This window comes from Patagioenas fasciata, chromosome 4 (genome assembly GCF_037038585.1).
Source record: "Patagioenas fasciata isolate bPatFas1 chromosome 4, bPatFas1.hap1, whole genome shotgun sequence".
In the NCBI taxonomy this organism is placed as follows: Eukaryota; Metazoa; Chordata; class Aves; order Columbiformes; family Columbidae; genus Patagioenas; species Patagioenas fasciata.
In genome coordinates this window covers 4979179-5002616 of record NC_092523.1, presented here as the reverse complement: position 1 = coordinate 5002616, position 23438 = coordinate 4979179, and the positions used below count along the sequence as shown (strand labels likewise).

The following is a 23438-nucleotide window of genomic DNA, read 5'->3' as shown; positions in this document are numbered from 1 at the left end:
AAATCTTGGGCAGAAAATAAAATCTGGCTTGCTAAAGATTTAAGAGCTGGTAGGCAATAGTGTTACAATTTGGCCCAAATTAAGGCTAATTAATAGGAGAAAAGGGGGTATTAGGAACTGAAAATAACAGAACAATGATACTAAAAGAAAACCTTCCCAAGAAAGTGATAGTCTCGAGTGTTGACCAATTTTAGCACAATTTTTCATCTCCCAAAGATGCAAGTCCTGTTTGTCCTCAGTCCCTTTTCAATGATATTGAAAAATAAGAGTATGACTTGGAAACGCATTAATGAAGTCTGTGTGCACTACTTCCACCGTTATTTTGGCTTCCTTGTCTTAGTCAGAAGGAAACATAAGTTTTCCAGGTATTTCATCCCTGTGGTTCTCATTAAGGTCAATGGAATTACGTTGCAGTCCCATAAAACCATTATGAAAAGTGACCTCTTCATCTACTGCAGATAGAGGATTGCAATTGGCATTTGTTAGCTTGGTCTACATCGTGAGAAGTTCTTGGAAGTTTATTCTATGGTAATCAGTTTAGTTATTTAAATGCTGAAAGTAGAGGTCAGCCAAGCTGCACTGTGTCCCATCTGTTGTGTTAAAGTTGCATGCCAAGATAGTGTTCAACACACGTAAGATGGAAAGAGGAGCATCTTTGATAGACACTGCAGACTAAAATAAGCTCAGAGAACTCAAACAGGTTAAGATTCAGCCGACCACAGGCAGTGGCTGCAGGATATTATTATTTTGCTGCAGCTTAAAAGAATATATTAGAGAATCAGATCTTCAGCCTGCATGAGGTGGGAAGTGTTGACGGTGCTTTTAGACACACTGGTGGTCTTACTTTCAAAGACACTTGATATTATAATGTTATTACAAGGGAAGAACCTGACGCAAATGAAGCATTCTGGGCTTCATGAGAAGGCAATTACAAGAACACAATGTCCTCACTGCAAATAACTGAGGGCAGAATTAGAAGTATATCACGTGTAATAACAGGGATTACTCTGGTAAACCTTTTTCTACCACAGATATGACTTTTCTCATTACAGACAGAGGTTCACCATACATAAGTCAACATTAGCTAAAAGGCATTTATTGCCACCTGGTTGTCTAGTATACCTAACAAAGTTGCACAAGAGAGAAAGGTATCTTTAGAGTCAATGCATTCCATGTATTTTGACTGAGTGCCCTACACTGGGATGGCGACACCTATTAGAATTGGCCTTCTCTACAGCAATGACCCATAGGCTGTAAACAGTAGCCATCTAAAAGGTTAAAAGATTAGTTTAAAGCAAAAGGTAGGCAAATTTAATTTCATCTTGTATGCTAGAAAGATTCTGTGTATTTAAAATTAATCCTGGAAGTATACTATATTTACTTTTACTGGTTTATATATAGTAAAGCGTAGGTTGTATCTAATGGCTTCTAAATGCCTGAAGCTTTTTGCTCACTTGTATCTAGTTTACTATTTTAAGGGCTACGTAAATAACAAGTTAACTAAAATTCAAAACACACTATGGTTAAAATCTAGAAATTGGAACAAACAGTGTGAAATCCTCAATGATAAACCACTGACACAAATCACAGTGATCAGATTAATTTCCTAGATTTGCCACAGGTTCACTAATACCCTGGGAAAATCATTTTGCTTTCTAGGATGTTACCTACAAAGTGTAGATAATATTGATGATTAAATTTAAAAAGCATTTGGAGTTCAACCAAAAAAAATACCTGATGTAAGACAGATTTTTGGTGCTTTTGAGCATTACAAGGTGTATGAGGCAAGAAGCATCACCCAAATTCTAAAATAACCTGAGATGATGTAGTTATAAGTTCGGTCAAGTTGGAAAATTTGGACTTAAACCTGTTTGGTGGAGACTGATGTTACATCTGTGAAATGGAGAAAGACTTATCATTTTACACCTACCAAGCATCTGGTTTTACATGTTTACTTGTGGCTTGCAAAATGCCAAACATCATTGTGTTAAACATTACAAAATGAGAAGGAATAAAACTTGCTATTCTCCTGCTTTGAAGATGTGAGAAATCATTAATCTTTAAAAGAGAAACTCTATATGAAGATAAAAAAAAAAAGACAAGTAAAGACAAGGAATAGGATTGTATGCAGCAAAAATATTGAGGAAGAAGTTTTTGTATTTGTAACTCTAATGCATAAAAATGATGAATCATTCTAATGATTGCCACCAAATTTCGGTATATTTAGATAACATCTCATCCATTGGCAAATCAGCAAATTCAAAAATGGGGAGAGAGATGCATGTTTCTCATTAAGTAAAAGACGATTTTTGGCCATGAGATGGATGAGAAAGAAGGAAACTTTTGCAGAAATGGCAAAGACAGAAAGATGTAAGGGAAGACCTTAAGGTAAAACTGTATTTGCACATTGCACTCCAGAGCTCCTACTGCTTTCTGGCTTTTTGCCATCTCATTCTCCGCACACCACTTCAAATGGGAAAACTGCTATCAGCGACTTTCAGAAATGAAAATATATGGTGTGAATCAGAAATTCCTCTCTAATCCAAAAAGGGATGGAGAGGAGAAAAAAAGATATTTTTACCTGGAGTGGAGAGGGGAAATAACGAATATTATACTATTATAGTACATTTTAAAGATTCATTAACCTCGGTTTTTAATTGAGTAGACAGTAAATAAAAGGCTGATCAAAAATAATCAGATTAAATTAATGATTTATGCTCTTAATGCTTTTTATCTATTAAGCTTTTGAAAATCATGTGTCACAAATTAGTATAATTAATATTTTGCATTGATGTAGAACCTTTTGTATAAGGTTGCCAGTGAGCTAGTCATCCCATCTATTTACCATTACTCAATGAAATGGGCCAAGTTGACAGTAATGTTGAGGTATTTGTATGCAACCCAAGGTACAGAATTTCATCTCCTCTTGCTTTTTCTTACACAGACTGATTGTGAAATGTTACCGCTTCCTACTTGTGTTATCTCAGTGTCTGACTTTCTTTAAACCAGTGGATGTCCAGGTAACTCAGTAATGGATTCCAATACTATTTACGATCAGAGGTTTAAAATTATACAATATTGTAAGAACAGTGATCAATAGCAGCTATTCCTACCATTTCTTGTAGACATGTCAATTTTTATAACTTAAACCAACAAAAATACCAAACATTATTTTGCTAAAAGGGATTACCTTTGATATGGTTGTTTTCTAAGAGGGATAGCACAAAGCCTGAGCTCTTTTCCTCTCCTACATAAACTTTACTCAGCTATATTGGCATCCCAGCAAGAACTATTATCCTGCTGTGGAAGTTACACTCTGAGTCAAATAAGCTATTGCTTCTTTCTCATTTCCCTCTCACCTATCTAAAAATTTCTGTATGTAATCTCCTTGTTCTTTTGTTAATATTCATTGCTGAGTGCCTTCATCTTCTTTCTGACACTATGGCAATAGCAATTTTTGCAACAAAAACATATCCATGGGACTTTTCAGCCACGTCACAAACAGTGGTTTAAGATCTTATGGCTGGTCTTAACTGTTTCCTGGGGCAGGGTCAAATTTACAAATCCCTTTAAACTATAGAAGAATACACATTGTGTGTTGGAAAGGTAACAGCTCATCTGCTACACACTGTATATCTGTGGATAAGAATCGTACTCATTTTTATTACAAATAAAACTTGAGTCATTTAATTGGTAACACAAAGGGTGCAACTATGGAATTGTGCACTACAAGGAGATGTAACACCACCATTTTGGGCCCTATGATAAAAGTTTCTGATAATTTAGCGATGACTTTCTCACTTAACCAGTAAGCCACTCAACTTTTAGAAGCAGAGCCTCTATCCTACAATCCTTTTGACTGCAAGAAGTACAGACAATGATAAAATCTGAACTTTTCCTCCCTTCTCTATCTTATGCTTCTCAAGCACAACATATTGTAAAGAGATTAAGGCTTACAGAACCTCTTCTCCTGAACTGCTGAAGTCTTGGAAGCACTTCAGGATCAAAAAACATACCAGTTTTATAATCTGTGTACTGTGAAACTAAGCTTACTCTTGAGATTACACTTTCACGCTAAGATCATTTTCTTGGCTACTTATAAGTTTCTTAAGAGGTTGTGTACTTAGGCTGAAGTTCCTCATGCTCGCTCTGAGGCCACAGGATAAACTTTTGCGAAACTTTGAAGAAAATGCACTTAATTATTTATTTGATTTTCAGAAATCCAGGCTTGGAAATAAAGCAATAAAATGAATCACGTTTCACACTGATCTAAGTATTTCACAGTAATCTATGCCTTCCTTTATTGTCATCATTATCTCATAAAGGAATTATTATTGAAACGTGATCCACACATTTGTTACAATGTTGTTCTAATGGAGTAGTGAGGTGGCTGTGTTTTCTTTGGAAATCTATCTCCAAATTAAGGTATAAAATACATTTTTCAAACACTGGAAACTTGCTATTAGGATTATGGTATTTTACTCAGTGATATCTAGTTATTTTCTGAATTATCTTACTATTGTATTTACCCAATGAGGTATAACAGGGTTGTAGCACCATGGATTTTTCAGTGTCTCTTCTCCTTCACAACTGAGCTCAAGGTTTTACCTAGGAAAATTGTGACTGAAGATATTTGCTTTCTGGATCCATATCTACATGAAGCGTTGAATTTTCTTGCTGGGTTGTCAATAAGAAAAAGAAGAAAAGAGTAAACTACATAAAAAAAAAAATCTAGTCCCATACATACTTGCCATTCAGGAGCAGTATTACAAGCACATATAAATAACTTCACTGAAAATTCACCCTAAAACCTTCTCTTCCCCCAACAGCCCACCCCCTGACCCTTATTTCTCACAGCCTGCTCTGCATCCATTCGTAGTAACAGAAATCAGAGTGATGCTATTTCCCTCATGCAATTCTACAGATTTTGTTCGAATAACAACTGTCCTGGGGGAAACAAAAACATGGTCCATCTGCCTCTGCTGGTTATCTTAAGGATCTATTCTGACAGAAAACATATTTGAAAGCTACACAGGCCATCCAAGGCTTAGACTATAGGTGTGAAAACACAATAACAACACTTCTTGAACTGATTGAAAACGACAAAAGGTGCATTTCAGTACTGAAAACACCTGGAGTTCCAGGAAAAGGCACACAATGTATTGATGTGACGTATTTTTTTCAGTCAGGTAAAGCCAAGACACCATGCCTACAGGTGTTACTTCTATTTAGTAAAGCTAAGTAGGACATTTTGTAGACATACTAGTGAAATTGCTGAAGAAACAGGTGGTGTAGAGGTAAGTCGCAGAGGTAATTAGACTTATTTACAAAAAGAAAGAAATGACTTACAGGAAGAACACCAAAGGACCTTGTGTGCTGTTGGATCAAAAGTTGCAAGTATCCATGTGGCGAACAGATTTATTATAAGAAAAGTCCTTCTTAGCAAAAGTGCAGATAAGATGTGGAACAAACTGTAAGGGCTAAAAACTATGAAATACTTGAGATTACAGATAGATTAATTAGTACTGAAGGGAATTCACTGCTGAAGTTACTATGATTATGGATTTGGTATAAGTGGAATGTTTCTTATCAAAATTTGTGATGGTGGAGTTTTGGCTTTCGTAAACAATAAATACACCAAGATATTGTATATATACCAAGAGAAATAGATGTGGGTGCCACTAAACACAGTTTATTGCAAAGTTTCCAGTGTACCCATGCATCACAGGGACTTTGAAAAGCCAACAGAAACAGCATCACTGATGGGGAACATTTATGTGATAAGGATTATTTTGATATTCACGCATTACCAGTTAAACAAGTGCAGTCTTGTCACTGTAGTAAAACCAGTAAAAATGCAGTAGAATGGGTGCATCATCATAACCACTACACTTGTTAGAATATAGCTAAGAGGATACAAAAGAAAAACCATGACCCACACATTGCCTAAGCTAAAGCAACACAGAGACACCTGTACAATTCTAGTGTACCTACCATACTAGTATTTGGAGATGATGATTTTTGCATTTGCATTCCCTGTTTTGGATTAATAAACTTTATAACTCAAGGGTCTACATTTGAAATTTTACTATATATATATCTCAATTGCGATATTTAAAAAAAAAATGAAAGTTGCTATGACTTTTGCTCAAAATCATAAGATTTCCTGATTACAATTTATTCTTTTACATCAGTTCAAAACTCCATCATTAACCATGCCATTCTGTCCTCAAGTCTTTGACATAGCTTTTCCTTGTGCATCTTCTGCTGATTTTTTTGAGCATGTCTGAATGCTCATCTTTATTTCAGACTCATTATTTTCTTATGAATGTTGTTTTCCGAAGTACTTTCTGCTCGTACTGAACTTTTTGGCTTCCTAAATATTTCTAGCCCCTCTATATCTGTCCTGTATGGTGGGAATGGCTCAGTCCTGGATGATAAACTCCCTTTCTCTATAGTAATATATGCTGTTTGTTTACTTCCTACTTTATCGTGAGTTTGGAATACCAGCATAGCTTCTTGTATTTCATGCTTTATTTTATTGCCTACCATTACCCTTACTTCTCTTAAATTTCATGCTCTAAGACAGGTTATTTGATTAAACTCTTCCTTCTTACAGTGAAGCCTAAGATGCACATGTAAAAGCACAGTTCTTAATATAAACTGACTGAAATATAACCACGCTAATATATCACAGAAAAAAGGCCAAGATGCTAAACATTTTATGTAGTATTAAAGTGTTAACCTGTCTTGAGTAGCAAAAATTAATACAAACGTACAGCTTCTAGAGTATAAACTTAAATTCCCTTTTTAAAGAAACACTGGGAAAAAGCATCAATTATGGTTAGGGCTTGTTACCAGAGATACAAATAAAACTTATAAAATAGGATATGAGAATAAAGAATGGGGGTAGGTAAGTAGGGCTGCCTAGAAAATACCACACTTGAATAACTAACATGCCAAGAATCTCATTCTCCTTATCTTCAAGAGCAGGTATTCCCTTGATATCCCCACAACTGGCAACTGGACACACGTCTGTATTACACAACACGTTGAAGACAGTCAAAAGAAATTAAGAGATTAAGAAGTTAATAGATAGAAGCCATTCTGAACTTTAAAACCACATGTCTTGAAGTCAACAGTAATAAAAGAGCCTTGCTCAGGGTTCCTTTTGAAAACAACCTTATTGCATCTGAAACAGGTTGAAAGACAAAGAAGCCAGCAGAAGTCAGTTGTGGCATTAATTGCATTTCTACCTGATAGATCCTTACCATGCCATTCCAAAGAGATAGGCTTGCTCAGATTAATCTTTGTCTCTTTTAACTCCAGCTGTGTAGCTTATTACAGACTACCCTACCTGCTCTAAGAAATCCTTCTTCCAGTTGCTAGAAAGAACAGTCAATGGGAGAGGAAGAGGTTGTCTCATGAGTGATGCCCTGCTGACATACGAATAAAGCAAGGTACGTCATATGACTATCAGAAAAACAGACAGTTACCATCTTCTTTTATTAACCTCTCTCAAAGGATAATACCACTTGATGAACTTCCCACTTCCAATCACAATCCATTTTTGGGGGTAAGAGATCATTTTCTTCCATGTTGGCAAAAAAGTAATAGTTTGGTCAGTGCAAAATACCGGTAATAAATGTCATCTGCTAAGTGAAGAGGCGTTCGCATTTGCTGCCTAGCAAAAAGAAATATATATGAAAAAAACCCTCCAAACCTAAGAGAAACTGAAGGTAGATAAATTACACACCTGCCAGTATTGATTTCTAGCTGCCAAACAGTGAGCTGAGCACTCATACAGCTGGGAATTTTACAGTGTCATCACACAGATGCCATGGATTCATCCTGACAATTCAAGAGCAACGCCTCTGCTAACAGTTCGTTTCACTTCACTCATTGATGACGGTGTAATTAATGAAGGCTTGTATCTGTCTCAAGAGCTTTCGCTTGCTTTCATCTCTTCCATGACGGAAGAGATGACATCTAAATAAAAATCATGTCCATCAGAAGTGTTTAAGTTCAAACGAAAAGGACATTTAGGTACCAGAGGGTGCTTACCACTAATAATTCACATAGATTCACTCCTTTCAAAGCAGTCCTTCCTATGAAGAGTTAGGGGACGATTTCCAGCCTAGATGTTGTATGGCATGTTGGTACACTGAGGGTACGAATTCAAACAACTGGTTAGGAGGAGCTAAACCCATGATTTATGTAATCAATTAATTTAAACTGTACCAAGAGCTCTTTATTGTACCTTTAACAAGTTTTAAATCACAAAGACTGCTATGGTTGGATCGTATGAGATGGTAGACACAAATGGATATTAGAGTTTGTAGATGTAATTTTATTTTGGGAAAATGTGCCACATGAATCACACAGCAGAGCAGCATGATCGGACTGGAGAGGTGAGTCCCTGGCTAACCAGGTGTTATTCACTAGAAAAATATGTTTTAAAGAATAACTTAGTGATTAAAAAGGGAGTAATCAGACTTAATCTCTTTTACAGAGGCCATAAAGAAGCATGGTTAAAAGTTAATCATCTTTAAGAAAAAAAAAAAATCAGCTACCTGGAAAATACTGGGAAATTACAAAGAATATTTTTGAAAGAAGAAAACCAGGTATTTCTCATCCAAATAATGAGTATACAAAGATATGTTAAAGAATTACAGCAAAAAAAGTGAAATAGCAAAAATACATTTTCATTTGTATAAAATCTTCCAGTATGTTGTTTTGTTTTGTAATGGGTTCAAACTGGAACACAGGAGGTTCAGCTTAAATATGAGAAGAAACTTCTTCTCAGTGAGGGTGTCAGAGCCTGGCCCAGGCTGCCCAGGGAGGTTGTGGAGTCTCCTTCTCTGCAGACATTCAAACCCGCCTGGACACCTTCCTGTGGAACCTCAGCTGGGTGTTCCTGCTCCATGGGGGGATTGCACTGGATGAGCTTTCCAGGGCCCTTCCAACCCCTCACATTCTGGGATTCTGTGTTTGGTTTTGTTGCTGTTTTGTTTGTTTTTCCAATGAGTAAAAATGCATAATACAGTCATTTGCCAATGAATGATGACCTATAGGAAACCAGATGACAGACCATCACAGTACAGCCTTATGTCTACATCCTAAAGCTGGATACGCATTCAAGATGACAGATTCTGCAGCTATTTAGAATCATAGAGTCATACAACCATTTTGGTTGGAAGAGACGCTCAAGATCATCAAGTCCAACCATAACCTAACTGTGGCGCTAAACCATGTCCCTAGGAACCTCATCTCTGCATCTTTTAAACCCCTCCAGGGATGGTGACTTCACCACTGCTCTGGGCAGCCTGTTCCAACACCTCACAACCCTTTCTGTCCTAATCTACATCTAAACCTCTCCTGGCCGCAGCTTGAGGCCATTTCCTCTCATCATATTTTTTTACCACTCTTTTTTTTTTCATTTGCTTTTTAATCTTGTACTCTCCTGGGAAGGAAAAAAGAACCATCATTACCCACAGGTTGCTACCTTTACGTAACATTTGCTTATTATGTACATTACAGAAAGATGTGTGAACAAACAAAATTATCCTTCAAGTCTTCTGGTGTTGCTATGAGACACAGAAACAGAACAATCTGAGAATAAAGGAAAGGAACGAATGAATAAAAGATGATTACTCAAAATAATACTAATGGTCTCTCAGGTTCTGGTGTGCTTGTTTACCTGGGTGTTTATTAGTGGGAAGGAATTTTTGAAACAGAACTATATTGCCAAAGTAGCTGTGAGATAAGCATCTCCCTCCCTTTTCAGCCATCCTGGATTCCTGGCTTTTACCAGAAATTTGCCAAGGGCAAGTGTTGAAGGATCAGCATCCAGGTCCTTTGGTATCTACTATAGCCAAGTTCTCTATTGCCAAATTGTTTAATTTCACCATGTTTCCATGTTAACAGTGAAGTCTGCAGATCACAGGCAGGTTCTGCAACTATTTCCTCCTACAGCTGACTTTGTAAGCCTCAGAGATGGATCTATATTGCTTGAAGGCAGAGGTGGCTTGGCTGAAAGCCATCTTGAAAATGCAGACATTGATTATTTAACTCCTTTAATAAATTACCTTCTTCATGGACAGGTACACAAGAGGCTCAAAAAGTCACAAAGCAACAGTTATTTCTTTGCCCCACTTTTTCTCCAAGGCAATTTGATTTCATTTTTACTGTTAATCTAGAAAGCAGAAGATGAAACTGGCATAGATCCCAGTGGGCTACCAATATCTAGTGGCTAATGTGAGTAAGAAAGCCAGCATAAAGAGTTCACCAATGACATAGCATTACCAGAAAGCTTTATTCTGAAAACTTTGAGTTCACTTTGCCTCAAAGACATTTACGCCTCCAAGATGGGGAGATGGACAGACTAGATCTGGTTGCAGCAGTTGCAAACAGTTCAAGCTTTTCATGTTCTTGTTGAAGATAATTGGACTTGTGGTTTTTAGTTATCATCAATATACTCATGACACTTACTAGGAATTGAGAACGTCTGTTGCCCATGCAGGGAAGAGAGGCCTGAGATGGAAATTAAAGTGAGCAGATGAAACACGAGAACACGGAGGTAGCCCACAGCTTCAAATAAAATCTCACAACTTGAATGGCTTGAATTAAGCTCATCTATGACTTTTTAACAGTCCTTGATTAGAACTGAGAATTACCATCTTCTGAATATTATTTCTTACCTAGCTTAATGTCAACTAAAAGAAAAACGCAAGAACAAAGGTTGATCAGTCTATAAGAGGAAATCCACATACATATACATTTTTCATGATGGAAGCTGGATACAGAACCTATGAAAGAATATTGACACTTTTTCTTCATTATCAGAAGAACTAGCTGTATACTCTGATAATGTATTGATGTGCACTGAAATAAAAGAAAAAAAATAGAAAATTTCAAGTTTGGACAGTATTTGTGAGATATGCCAGTAGGAACACTCGTTGTTCCTCAAACCAAAGTTGCAGAGAAAAATAAGCCAAATTCTTTCCTCTTAGGCTTGCTACTCTGAGTTTTGCCTATCTTAAATGAAAATCCACCTCAGTTCATAAGCTTATACAACACTTACAAAAGCACAAACAAAATATTGTTATCTGAATGTGAGATAGAGTTGCACAGTGTAAACTGTCAGAGCTCTATCGATCTCAAGCGTGTTGCAGATTTACACAGAAGATCTTTACTGCCTAGGAGAAAGCCTAACTTTGTGTTTCTTAGACGCCAAATGCTCTCCATGATTTCTGAGAGATTAAATTCACTGTTGACCACCATAGTTAAATTTATTTCATGTCTTTTCCGCTCCACGCACACATTACCGAATCAAGTACACATTGAGCAGGTCCAATTGCTTATTTTGTGTGCTGTGCACACTAACTGTGTTTGGTTTTATTCCTCCTGTGTTCAGTGTGCAAGCCTCTTTCCACATTTATGATGGGAAAACATACAATCAGTCAGAATTAAGGAGCTACAATACAGTCTATGGAAAATGAAGGGCAGTTCACACTGTGTCTTATAAAGAGTTCAAATATCAACATTTTTTTTTCTCCCTTGACATTTTAAGAGCAAAAAACCCAATCCGTAAACTCCCCAAAGTAACCTCAGTATCCTGTTCGAAGTAGTGATTACATGGTCAGGAAAAAGTTACTAAAGACTCTTACAAGTGTAATGAACAAAAAGACTACAAAACGGAAACTCTGCTGTAAGGTTTCATCTGCTACAAATTACTATCCAGCCTTGTGATTCTAATGATTTGCTTGCACTGTATCAAATTTTAATCACCATAAACCACTGCCTAACACAGTCCTTCCACTAGCCAAGTGTTCTTAGAAGGTAGCTTTGATTGTTTTGTCTCCAGAAGTCTTAAGTTTGTATGAGATGAAGCTGATAAACACATGTAGGTCTCACAAAATTATTCATAAAAATTAATTCATACAAAATTGGTAAGGCACTGTTTTTTGTTTCGTTTTGTTTTTAAAAAGATTATTTGTAGCCATTTCAGCTTTGGTGCTGCATCAGTTCATGCTAAAGAACAAACATCCCCTTCAATCCAGTTTTGTTGGAAATAAGTTTCAAGTAAGAATAAAGCAGCTGGACTTAACTGTTGTAAATGTTCACTGATCACTAAATGTTTAAGTCCTTCCATAAAATAGTTTTTAAAAACTCACAACTTAAATCACACAGAATCCCAGAATGTCAGGAGTTGGAAGGGACCTTGAAAGCTCATCCAGTGCAATCCCCCATGGAGCAGAAACACCCAGCTGAGGTTCCACAGGAAGGCTCTCTCGGACTTTTCTCCATCTTTGTGAGGATGGAAACTCTGATCCAATTCACTAACTTAACCAAAAGGCCCTGTAACCTGAAGTTTCACAGATCTTAATTAAATGTCAAATATGTTGATGTTTCCTATAGAAAGGAAGTAGGCAGCTTGCTATCATGACTATCATGCTATCAAGAGTTTACTGGCTGCTGAATTTCATCTCCCAGGAAAAATGGTTGGATTTAATACCTGAATTTTGCAAAAAAGATTCCAGAGGTCCAACAGTTAAACTATGGAAGCTTCGCTAAAAGGAATAATAAAAATATAATTAATTAGCTGCCATATAGTGCTTTGATAGATGCATTGAATAAATCTGAGCTGATTTATCAGTCAAGTGCTTTTGTGTAGTAGGTATTAGAATTATCTGTCATTAACCTTATGCTACAAATGAAGGTGCCAGGATACAGAAGTTAAATGACTTCCCAAGGTCACATTTGAAGCTGGCAACACAACTCAGGCATTTACTGACTTTCAATCATTAGAGATAATTTTTTTGAAAAGGCATTAAAGGGATTCATGAGGTAAAGATCATGACCTGGAAAGGCACCATCATTTCTCTAACTTCAGTTTCAAAAGGCAGAAAAGTTGAGAAAGGACTGCTGAAATATGATTTGAAGGAAAGGAATTAGCCAGCCAAGCCTGGAGTGGTACCATCTAAATTCTGTTTTATTTGATTATTGTTTTTTACCCCAAATAACTGTAAGACAACTTGAGTCATTCTGGGTTATTTACGTCACAGTTAAGCTGGGTCTCATTCTCAGGATGCTCTGTCTTCTTGGACTCTGGAGGGAGCCTGAGCCAGGAAGGCTTCTACACATAACTATAACAGACCAAGTGCCTCAGGTTTCATGAGGTGACACCTAACTCGGAGTTTCCAACACAACCCATTGACAAAACTGGTTGTCAGTCAACGGTTAGAAAAATGAGAATTCCTCTTTGCAGTTGTAATTCTCAAACGAGGCACATCACAGCAAGTCAGGTGAAAAGCAAAAGACAAAAAAGTTACCATAAGAGGCAGGGAAAATACATAAATAATTAAAACAGCTCTTAAGAGAAGATTGAAGTGTTCTGCAATGTGAACTATAAAAGAAAGTTAGGTTCCATAAGCCTCATTCTTACAGAACATACTTTAGAAAGTGTATTGGCTGTGAAAAGAAAATTTTGTCATTTGTATTCATCAAATATCAAGAAATGTATTTTTTTCTCTCAGAAAGGTAAAACACAGCTTTTATATAAAGAATTACAGAAACATGGGTTATTTTTCCTGACCTTTTGATAGACTTTCTATTGAGCTTGGAAAGAAATTCAGATTCTGATTTTAAAATTAATGATTAATGTTACAGAGTTTTCACAGTATTGGATCTGCAGTTCCAAATTCTTCTAGCATAAGCAAGTGTAACTCCCCGTACTTCAGCGGAACCGCGTTTGCATACATCAGCAAGCAATTCTGGCCCCGTGCCTGAGAAAGGATCTTACATTCCACAGTCACTTGATTATGTCTCATCTTCAAACCACATTCTACTATTTCCAAAATACTTGACCCACAAAAAACCATAGAAGCCCATCTGCTAAGATACCATTAGGCATTGTTCAGTAAAAATGCTGAAACTGTTTTAAGTGCAAAATCTAGAGAACAAGGGACGTAAATCTATTCCAAATATTTATTTTCTTGTGCAGTTTTACGAAACTGAAATGTAGGTTTCAAAATTCCACTTGCAATCGAAAATCATTTCTTCAAGATACCTTATTACCCAAACCCGAAAGAATTTTTATAAATAAAAGTCAAAGATACAACTAAAAGGACCCATCCTTGGAAAAGAGTAATAGTGGACCCACAGGTTCATATCAGATGTCAGAGACATACAAGAACCAATTAAAGATCTGCTTCTAACAGTCTGGAAAAACCTAAATGGAATAAAAATATCAGGCATTAGGGCTAAGACACCTATCGTTACTATCATCATTCTTTTGTTGGTGGACTGCCTAAAGATGACCACATAATGTTCAAAAACAGTAACCAAACTCTACTTTGGTCTTGAGGACAAGTCTAATTAATGTTAGGCTTGTAAAACCAAAGCTATAACTATAATGACTCTCTCAGTTGAAAGTGTTTTATGTTTTTGGTTTTGTTTTTATTTGTTTGTTTGATTGGTTTGGTTGTTTTGGTTTGGCTCTTTTGTTTTTAATTGGGGTGGCTGGTTTTTTTTAACTATAGCATTTAATAGGTATTTTTCCTCTTTTTATGTCACTACCTCGTATTTTCTTTCTAAAAAACATCTTCTTAATTATTTTTAACTTGTTAATAGTTCTATTAGACCCATAATTGCAATGCTTTGTTGCAAGTCTGTGGAAGAGGGGACGGCTATAATATTAACCACATACATTCATTGCATATGATGTATCGGGCTACAACTCTGACTGCCACTACAATATAAATGTGACTGTTGCACAGGGGTTTCCTGTTTGTTTTTTCTCTCTTTATGTACCTACTGACTATTTGCTTTTTCATTTCCACAGCTCCAGTCACCAGGTGACAGTAGCAAATCTTTGCATAATGCAGAGGCATCAGGACTGGAAGCTGGTGACAGTCCTGTGCTCCTCTTTCGGATAACAGTAGTAAACCTTATTATACACTGCATTATACAGAATTCACAAAGAGCTTTTAAAACCCAGGACCTACCTTTAAGTACCTACAAGTTAAGTACTATAGCAAAGACCTGACTCCCAGACCCTAAGTGAGGTACCTTGTTTCCTTGTTTCATACATGGGAAGAGCAAGATGCTCCAGAACAGCATCTTACTCTCAATAAAAATACATCCCACACACATTTGTCAGGGAACTGTGTAGCTCTGGTCAATAGTAACCAAGAAACACTCCTTGCTACATCTCAAGTACCAGAGAATTAGGACAATGCCTGTTTAAACAACAAAACCCACGCAAAACTACAGTTCAATATTTATCAAATCAGCAGCTCCCTAATCGTATTTTCCTTTGTAAAGAACACATAGTACTGCTACAGAGAAAGGATGTTGCAAAGGGGCTCCATATTCTTCAAAATAATGCTAGTATAGAGAAGCCAATAACGCCACATAATATCAAGCAAATCATTCGGTTATTTTTCTTCAAGAAATACAAGTATTTTTCATAGTTCTTGATCTGTTAAAGGCAAACTGACATGAACTTTATTATTATTTTATTAAAAGCCCATTCAATGAGTATCCAGGTTTCAATCATTATGTTTTATACCTCTCATGCTAGTATAGAGCCATTGCAATCAAGACCCTAAAGATCTGCAATTATCATTTGACTTTGCACAGTAAGTCTCTTAAGAAGAGAAGATACTATATGTATATATCTGTAATATGGACCTTTCAAGAGTAAACACGGTCTTAAGGCTGTGCCTTCTTTAAGTGCCTTTTTCCCTATTTTAGTTCAGCACGACAAGCTCTTAAGTTTAGAGCCAGTACCAGATACAGTATTGTGAAGCACCTATTTGGGTCTTTACTTAATAGAGATTAAGATCTATTCTACTGTTCATAAAGTTGAGCTGAAGTTTACTTACTGTTGCCCACTACTTTCGACAAAATACTGGAAATACAATTTTAAACATGCTTAATTGCTTTAATTAACTACCGAAATACAGCGCATGCTCTTCCCTGGCAGTCATCCAGACATTTGCTGTGCAATCAGAGGGATAAAGCTGGTCAAAACTCCTGAAACCTGCATTACAGAAATGCTACCTCTAACATTTCAGCTGTATATCATTTTCCTTGCCTCTTCAAGAGAGGCAGGATGGAAATCTAGCCATGGCAATAAGATCACTTACCTCAACTAACTTGTTGGCGTGTTCACGGAAGACCTGAGCATACTCCTTCACTTCCTTCTCATTACCGCTTTTTGCAGCTTCGATGAGAACCAGTAATGGGACATTGGTCTCCAGGAATGAATCCGATATATGATCCATTACTGCCTTCCGTAGCTGTGACAAAAGAAAGCGGACCAGTAAATAAAAGGAGAACTATCAATATACATTCTCACTGTATTTGTTGGCTACTTATATTTAAGCATTGATGTGTTGCATCTCACAGTACTGCATGGGAGGCTGGGCTTTTCTCTTTCTTTCCTCCAAGTTATATACTGAATATCAAGCACTTAGTGGCCTAGGCTCTACAAAACACTGCTGAGATTTGTGCTGACATACATCTAATCCTACTGGACTGAATGGATCTATATAGGATGATGGTGAATACCCACGTAATACATTGCAAATTGATGAGACCTGAGAGCTGCACACTTCTTTAAAAAACAGTTCCGCTCACTTAGAAGCCAAATATGGATTAAAGAGATGAACTTCGAGCAACCATTAACAATATTAGCCGGAATATTTCCAAGCCTTTTCTAATTCAAGCACTGAATAGTATTCTGAGCAATAATGAGTATTTAGTTTAGCACACGGCTTGGGCTTTGTATTCTCCTTCAAATACCTCCAACAGGCATAAACAGAAAACCTTTTTGATCATTTACCAGGCAGAGTAGAAAACATATTACAATTTATTCCAAAGGAAAATAAAGAAAACAACCAACCAACCGACCAAACAAAAAAAAAAAACAAAACAAAAAACAAAAACACAATAAAACAGTCAACACACCACCTTACAAGTTACTGAAGATTGAACATCTGTTATTTCTTAAAGACATCTGTTTGAAACAATAATACTGTAAGAACGATGGCTAACTTTTCTCTGCCTTGCTAATAACTACTAATTAATGTCAAACTTCACTAAAATTTGAAAGAGAGTTAGAAAGATGACTGAAATCTTCAGTAATTCTTCCTGGAAGCTTAATTGCTCTATAGGAGTATGGATCCAAAACATTTTTACCACATTTTCTCCAGCATTTTGGTTATTAAGAACGAGAAACTGTGGACTCGAACACAAACTGGGAGCTATTCAGCCTGGAGGTCTGGCTGGCCATTAGTCTCCTTAAATCATGCTTTTTGAGTCAGATGAAACATTAGGAAAGGTAATTTTCTGTGGTTTGCAGGCCAGAAAAGAAAGCTCTACATAGACAATGTGGCATAAAAACACCCAGTCAAACTGAAAACTGGTATAACAATATGATAGGCACTGTAAATACGTGATCCAAGGGGTGTTTGCTGTTTGACAGCAGCTCTTGCCACCTCTATTTGCTTAAGGAGAAAGTTAGATTTGAGTATTTCCATTCAAGTGTTGCAGTAAAAACAAGCAAAGCAAAACAGCATATGTGTGTTTGTATGAGGTATTCCTTTTATTTCTGTTATAAAGCAGCCAACATATTAAGAACAGCAATTTTTAACTCCCCTTAAAAATTAATTCTACTCGGATTCTACCTGGAAAGTATTATTATGCTTCCAAAGTGATTAAAGGCACTCGGAATAGCTTACACAGTAATACATATGAAAAAGGGGGAAACAAAAGACCAAAAAGAAAAAAGAATACATCAAAGAGACCTGCCAACAATTAGGAAGCTGGTGTGTGGTTGCTACTACCTATCACATTGTCACATTGTAGTCTTTCTTTTTTTCCTCTCATCAATCTGCTGATATCCACTCACTGACTTGAATTTTATTCTTATATTGAAAGCTCTTTCAGACCTTCCTTTGAATCTGTTTGCACAGCATCTACAATGAGATCCTGAGCCACGAACAGTTATCACAGGTACCATCTCAACACAAAGCTGGACACAAATATTGCTTTAAATATATCAAAGCACACAGAATCACAGAACATTAGGGATTGGAAGGGGCTTCGAAAGCTCATCCAGTGCAATCCCCCCATGGAGCAGGAACACCCAGCTGAGGTTCCACAGGAAGGTGTCCAGGCGGGTTTGAATGGCTGCAGAGAAGGAGACTCCACAACCTCCCTGGGCAGCCTGGGCCAGGCTCTGACACCCTCACCATGAAGAAGTTTCTTCTCAAATTTAAGTGGAACCTCCTGTGTTCCAGTTTGAACCCATTACCCAATGTCCTATCATTGGTTGTCACCGGGAAGAGCCTGGTTCCATTCTCCTGACACTCACCCTTTCTATATTGATAACCATGAATGAGGTCACCCCTCAGTCTCCTCTTCTCCAAGCTCCAGAGCCCCAGCTCCCTCAGCCTTTCCTCACATGGGAGATGCTCCACTCCCTTCAGCATCTTTGTTGCCCTGCGCTGGACTCTCTGCAGCAGTTCCCTGTCCTTCTGGAACTGAGGGGCCACAACTGGACACAATATTCCAGGTGTGGTCTCCCCAGAGCAGAGTAGAGGGGCAGGAGAACCTCTCTGACCTACTGACCACCCCCTTCTAACCCACCCCAGGTACCACTGGACTTCCTGGCCACAAGGGCCCAGTGCTGGCTCATGGTTACCCTGCTGCCCACAGGACCTCCAGCTCCCTTTCCCCTACACTGCTCTCTAATAGGTCATTCCCCAACTTATACTGGAACCTGGGGTTGTTCCTGCCCAGATTCAAGACTCTACACTTGCCCTTGTTATAGTTCATTAAATTTTCCCCACCCAACTCTCCAGCCTGTCCAGGTCTCTGGATGGCAGCACAGCTTCCAGTGTCACCACTCCTCCCAGCTTGGTGTCATCAGCAAACTTGCTGACACTCTATTCCCTTGTCCAAATCATTGATGAATATATTGAATAAATATTCCAAAAAAAAGAAAAGATACAGTAAGATGTTAAGCGCCACCAGCATAGGATTCTGCATTAGATGGCTGACAGGCTTCCAATCACAATTTATATCAATTCTTCCCTATTAAATGATGGGTTTATATATATTTATACAGGAGTTTCAGATTGGATATCAGGAAAAATTTCTTCACTGAAAGGGTTGCCAAGCACTGGAACAGGCTGCCCAGGGAAGTGGTTGAGTCACCATCCCTGGAGGGGTTTAAAAGATGTATTGATGAGGTTCTAAGGGACGTGGTTTAGTTAATGGTTGAACTCAATGATCTTGTGGGTCTCTCTCAAGCAAAATGATTCCATGATTCTAAAAGGTTTGTCTCACATTTGCTTAAGCACCCTCTCTTGCTGCTCATCTCCCAACACTTGCTGAGAAGCTCTGCTCCCAAGTGAGATGCCTCACTTGGGTACCTACAGTTCAGACTTTTTGAAGTCCACTGGACCAAAATATGCCAAATGGTAGTGTTTCCAAATGAACACACCAAGGTGTTAAAAATCCGATGTGGTTTCCATTTCATTCTCAGGGAAAACCCTTAAAAAAATCCACTAGCTCAAGTTCAGTGTCATTACCAATAAAACCATCCACCCACTGCACTGAAAAAAAAAAATACTTCAATTGTTAAAGGAACACCAAGATTTTTCTGTTTTTCTGTCCATAATTACACACCTGTTTCAAAGTGTTATGTTGAATGAATTAGGAATTCAATTTTTAATCAAGGTAAATGTGTTATTAATATTATAGACCTGATTATAACAATACGCCCCATGGAACTGTAAGAAATGTCTCAAGATGTTGAAGTACACAGCTTGTTTTCATTGGTATTAAATACCTTCAGTCTTCAATCACATACTAGAAATCCATAAGGACAGTAAGAGCATCAGCTCACCAGCAATTTGGGATTAACTATATAAATATATAGTAGAGTTATATCTGAATAAAAATGAATGAATGAAAAAACTGATATCTTGTTTCTAATGGCCACTATATGCTGCCTTCTGCAGTTCAGAATTGCAGCAACTGAAAAGCAAAAAAAACCCTGAGTTCTGACTGTCACAGGTTTGATAAATATAGAATTATCAAATTCTATTTTCCCATGCTGTGTTAATCATAGACGTCAGCAGCATATTTTTGACCCCTCATGTAAAAACATATTATAATTTTTTTAGAAATTGGTTATCTGAATTTTAGGACACCCGTGCATTGAGGTTGAAAGGTGTAGTTAACGGTTTTTATATATGCAGGAGACCACAAATTTTTCTATCCATCATCACAAGCTATAAAGAATGACTTGACAAAATAATTTGTTAAATGTGACAGGAGTATGAACATTAGACATTCATCCAACAGCTGAAACGGATACATGACAAGGTAATATTAATTGCGTAAGGCAAGACATTTGATAGTATTAGCTGAGCATTGCCAGTCTATTTGATCCAATTAGGGCTATTCATCAAGGTAAATAACTACTGGAAAACTAATCTTGTATGTTCCTCTGCGTACAGCAGCAAAGTCCAGCCAAAGTGATGACTTATGCATCCAGAGATTTTACTGTTTCCTACAACTGACATCAGTTCAGGAGGGAATGGGAGAAGTCTGTGACTTGAATTTAAATGGTCATAAAACATGCGGCAAAAACACATCAAGTTTTATTCTAAAACCAGCATGAGATCTTCCACTAATATGTGCGTTAATAAATGTCTTCGCAATGCCTTAATTTACCTCACATTCTGATGTAATTATTATGACACCAATTATTACTCATAAGACAATGCTCTAGGATTCTTTCCCCACTGAATTTTTAAGTTAGAGGTGACTTCCAAGTGTGGATAGTTTTCACTACATGAAACTGCATTCGTTAGAGGAGAAGGCACATTAAATAAAGGTCTTGCTTAATTCATTTTGTCATGGAGAAAACTTTATTAATTAACATATAGTTAAAAGAACAATAAGTTTGCCAGCCCAGCACAAAGATACAAAAGGAAAACACCAAGACCTGCAAGTATGAATGGTGAACCACAAAGCAGATTTTATGTCTTTCCAGTTCAGTCAATTAAGTCAGTTTATGGCGCAGAGTCAGTTGCTGGTTTTGATAGCATCATGTTCTACTGTTCTAAGCACTATTTTGGGCTGTTTTATCATTGCCAGTTCACAGCTATAATTGAGCTCAAAGAGGTTAAACTGCCCCCTGAAATGATGTTTTCCATGGCTATATAACAATTTTAGAACCAAAATGTCTCAGTGCTACTTACAGTCTAGCAGAGAATTAAATGTCTAATCCTGACACTGGAAAGTAAAGTCACAGCAGGAGATTAATGACTCTAACAGATTGTTAAACTTTATAAATACTGGCAGTATAAAGCTATCTGTAACAAAAGTTTACCAAGGAATACCTTATTCACCATTTTCTATTTAATGTGCATTACAAGCTGAACCCAACCTCAGTTTTTGCAGCTGCTGAGCACTCCCAAACAAGTATTAATTTAATTGAAAGAGATGAAACTAAAGACTTCCCCATTGCAGTTAATGTCTCCTCTAATATATTAGGAATTTGAGCTCTGGAAAATAAGACCATAAGATCATTAGAAGCTGCTACAATGTCACACTAAAGAGAAAGTCTCAGTCAATTCTGCACAATACAACCCCTGAAGATGTGACTCAAAAATGGTGTATTTGGGAATGTGGACACTAAAGCCATGAATTGTGTCTTGATAGATTAAACAACAAAAAGATTAACATTTAATGCATGTATCACACTTGGATACCCAGACTACAGATTTCTGGAATATACTACATACAAATATTTAAGATTTGAGCCTAAGATTAAAACTCAGGAAGAAATTATATTACGACAACTCATCATAATCCTTCATGTATTTTTTTGTGGGCAAGCTTTCTTCTCCCTAAAGAGAAACTCCCTTAGTCAGGGAGAGACTGTGCATGAATTTATCAAGTAAAGGGACATAAAACAACAAGTTTTGACCAGAATTTGGAAAGACAGTAAGACACACAAAAAGTTCCTCCTAGTTGTAGGTTAGTACAAAGAATTCCTCAAACTGGTATATGGTGCATATATATTTATCTATTTATATATATATATACACATATTAAGGAGGGAATGTTTACAAATTTTTGTGACTTTGAAATTTTATACTGTCTTCTCAAAAACTATTTATTGGTTAAGAGCAAGCTTCAGGCTTGCTAACAACATTTAGACAGTTACATAAAAGCAGAGAAAAGTATATAAGCTAAGAGGACAGAAGATGTTCACATATCCTCCAATATATGAGTATTATCAGGGCAAGAACTCTGTCTTGTTTCATGTCTGGACAGAACAATAAAATCCTAATGCTGACTGGAGTGCTGGGATAGTACCAAATAGTTATTATTTCTAACAGTAAAGGATGATACAGGGCTTTGAAAAGGTAGAGGACAGTATGGAGATTACTACTGAAAAATGTAAAAACAGGAGGACAGAAATACAAGCAGTGACTGAACAGTGAAGTCAAAATAATGCAGAAGTGAAAGACAGTGATTAACCTTCATATTCTGTATGACCTGGGGGGTGCAGAGTTGTGACAAGGAGAATATGGGAGGATGAAGGTGCAGAATGAGACACTGCACGTAGAAATAAAGGAAAGACCATAGGAGGTGAACCCAGCAGAGAAGAAAAGGGATAAGACTTTGAAAAATACCCTTGTGAAAACTGAGGGCTGTGAAGTATCAAAAATGTCCCGAACACTGCAAGCCCAGAGGGTCTGATGCAAAAGAAGAGAGGTGTGACAAAGAGGAGAGTAATGAAGAATAAAAATCATGGATTAAACATCCACAGATTAACAGAGAACCACAACACAGGTGTGTATCTCCGTGCATTGTCTCAGGCTTTGTTGAAATGGTATTTGGCTTTGGAGCTTTATGATTTACATACATATATATATGTATATATATGGTAAATAGGTTAAATAGCTTCTCAGTCACAAATGGGAAAGAAGTTGTCTATGAAAGCCCTTCATGAAATTATTGTCACTGTGATAAGCAGGCATAGTAACATCATTTAAAAGCAGTTAGATCCAATACATTTTAAAGGTTTTCTATTATACGTACTAGATGTGTCACACTTGCATTCCCAGCTACCTCAGCGCCATGAGCAGGCTGGCACATTGAATATTGTCATCAGCTTCTCTAAGACCCAGAGATTTAGCCCCACTGAAAACTGCTGACAACTGTCTTTGGTAGACCTATCTACTGGAGTTGCAGACAATGCCTGAAATGAGATTAAGAATTGATTCTGTTCTGCAAAAATGGGTTCTTCATCATCTTTTCCAAGAGTGACTTTAAGAAACTGATCCTGCCCCATGGACAAAGATGATTGATATCTGATACTATCAATTATCAGCTGTACC

At 37.2% G+C, this 23438-nt stretch overlaps 1 protein-coding gene across 4 annotated transcripts in view; it reads right to left on the bottom strand.

Annotated features, from left to right (window-relative positions):
• Positions 1-23438, bottom strand: part of CTNNA2 (catenin alpha 2) — a 529887-nt gene that overhangs the window by 87426 nt on the left and 419023 nt on the right. For all 4 annotated transcript variants that reach the window (XM_071808451.1, XM_065836058.2, XM_065836059.2 and 1 more), the window contains one exon: positions 16155-16307. In XM_071808451.1, coding sequence (XP_071664552.1) covers positions 16155-16307 — 153 coding nt within the window. The remainder of the gene's footprint in view (positions 1-16154; positions 16308-23438) is intronic.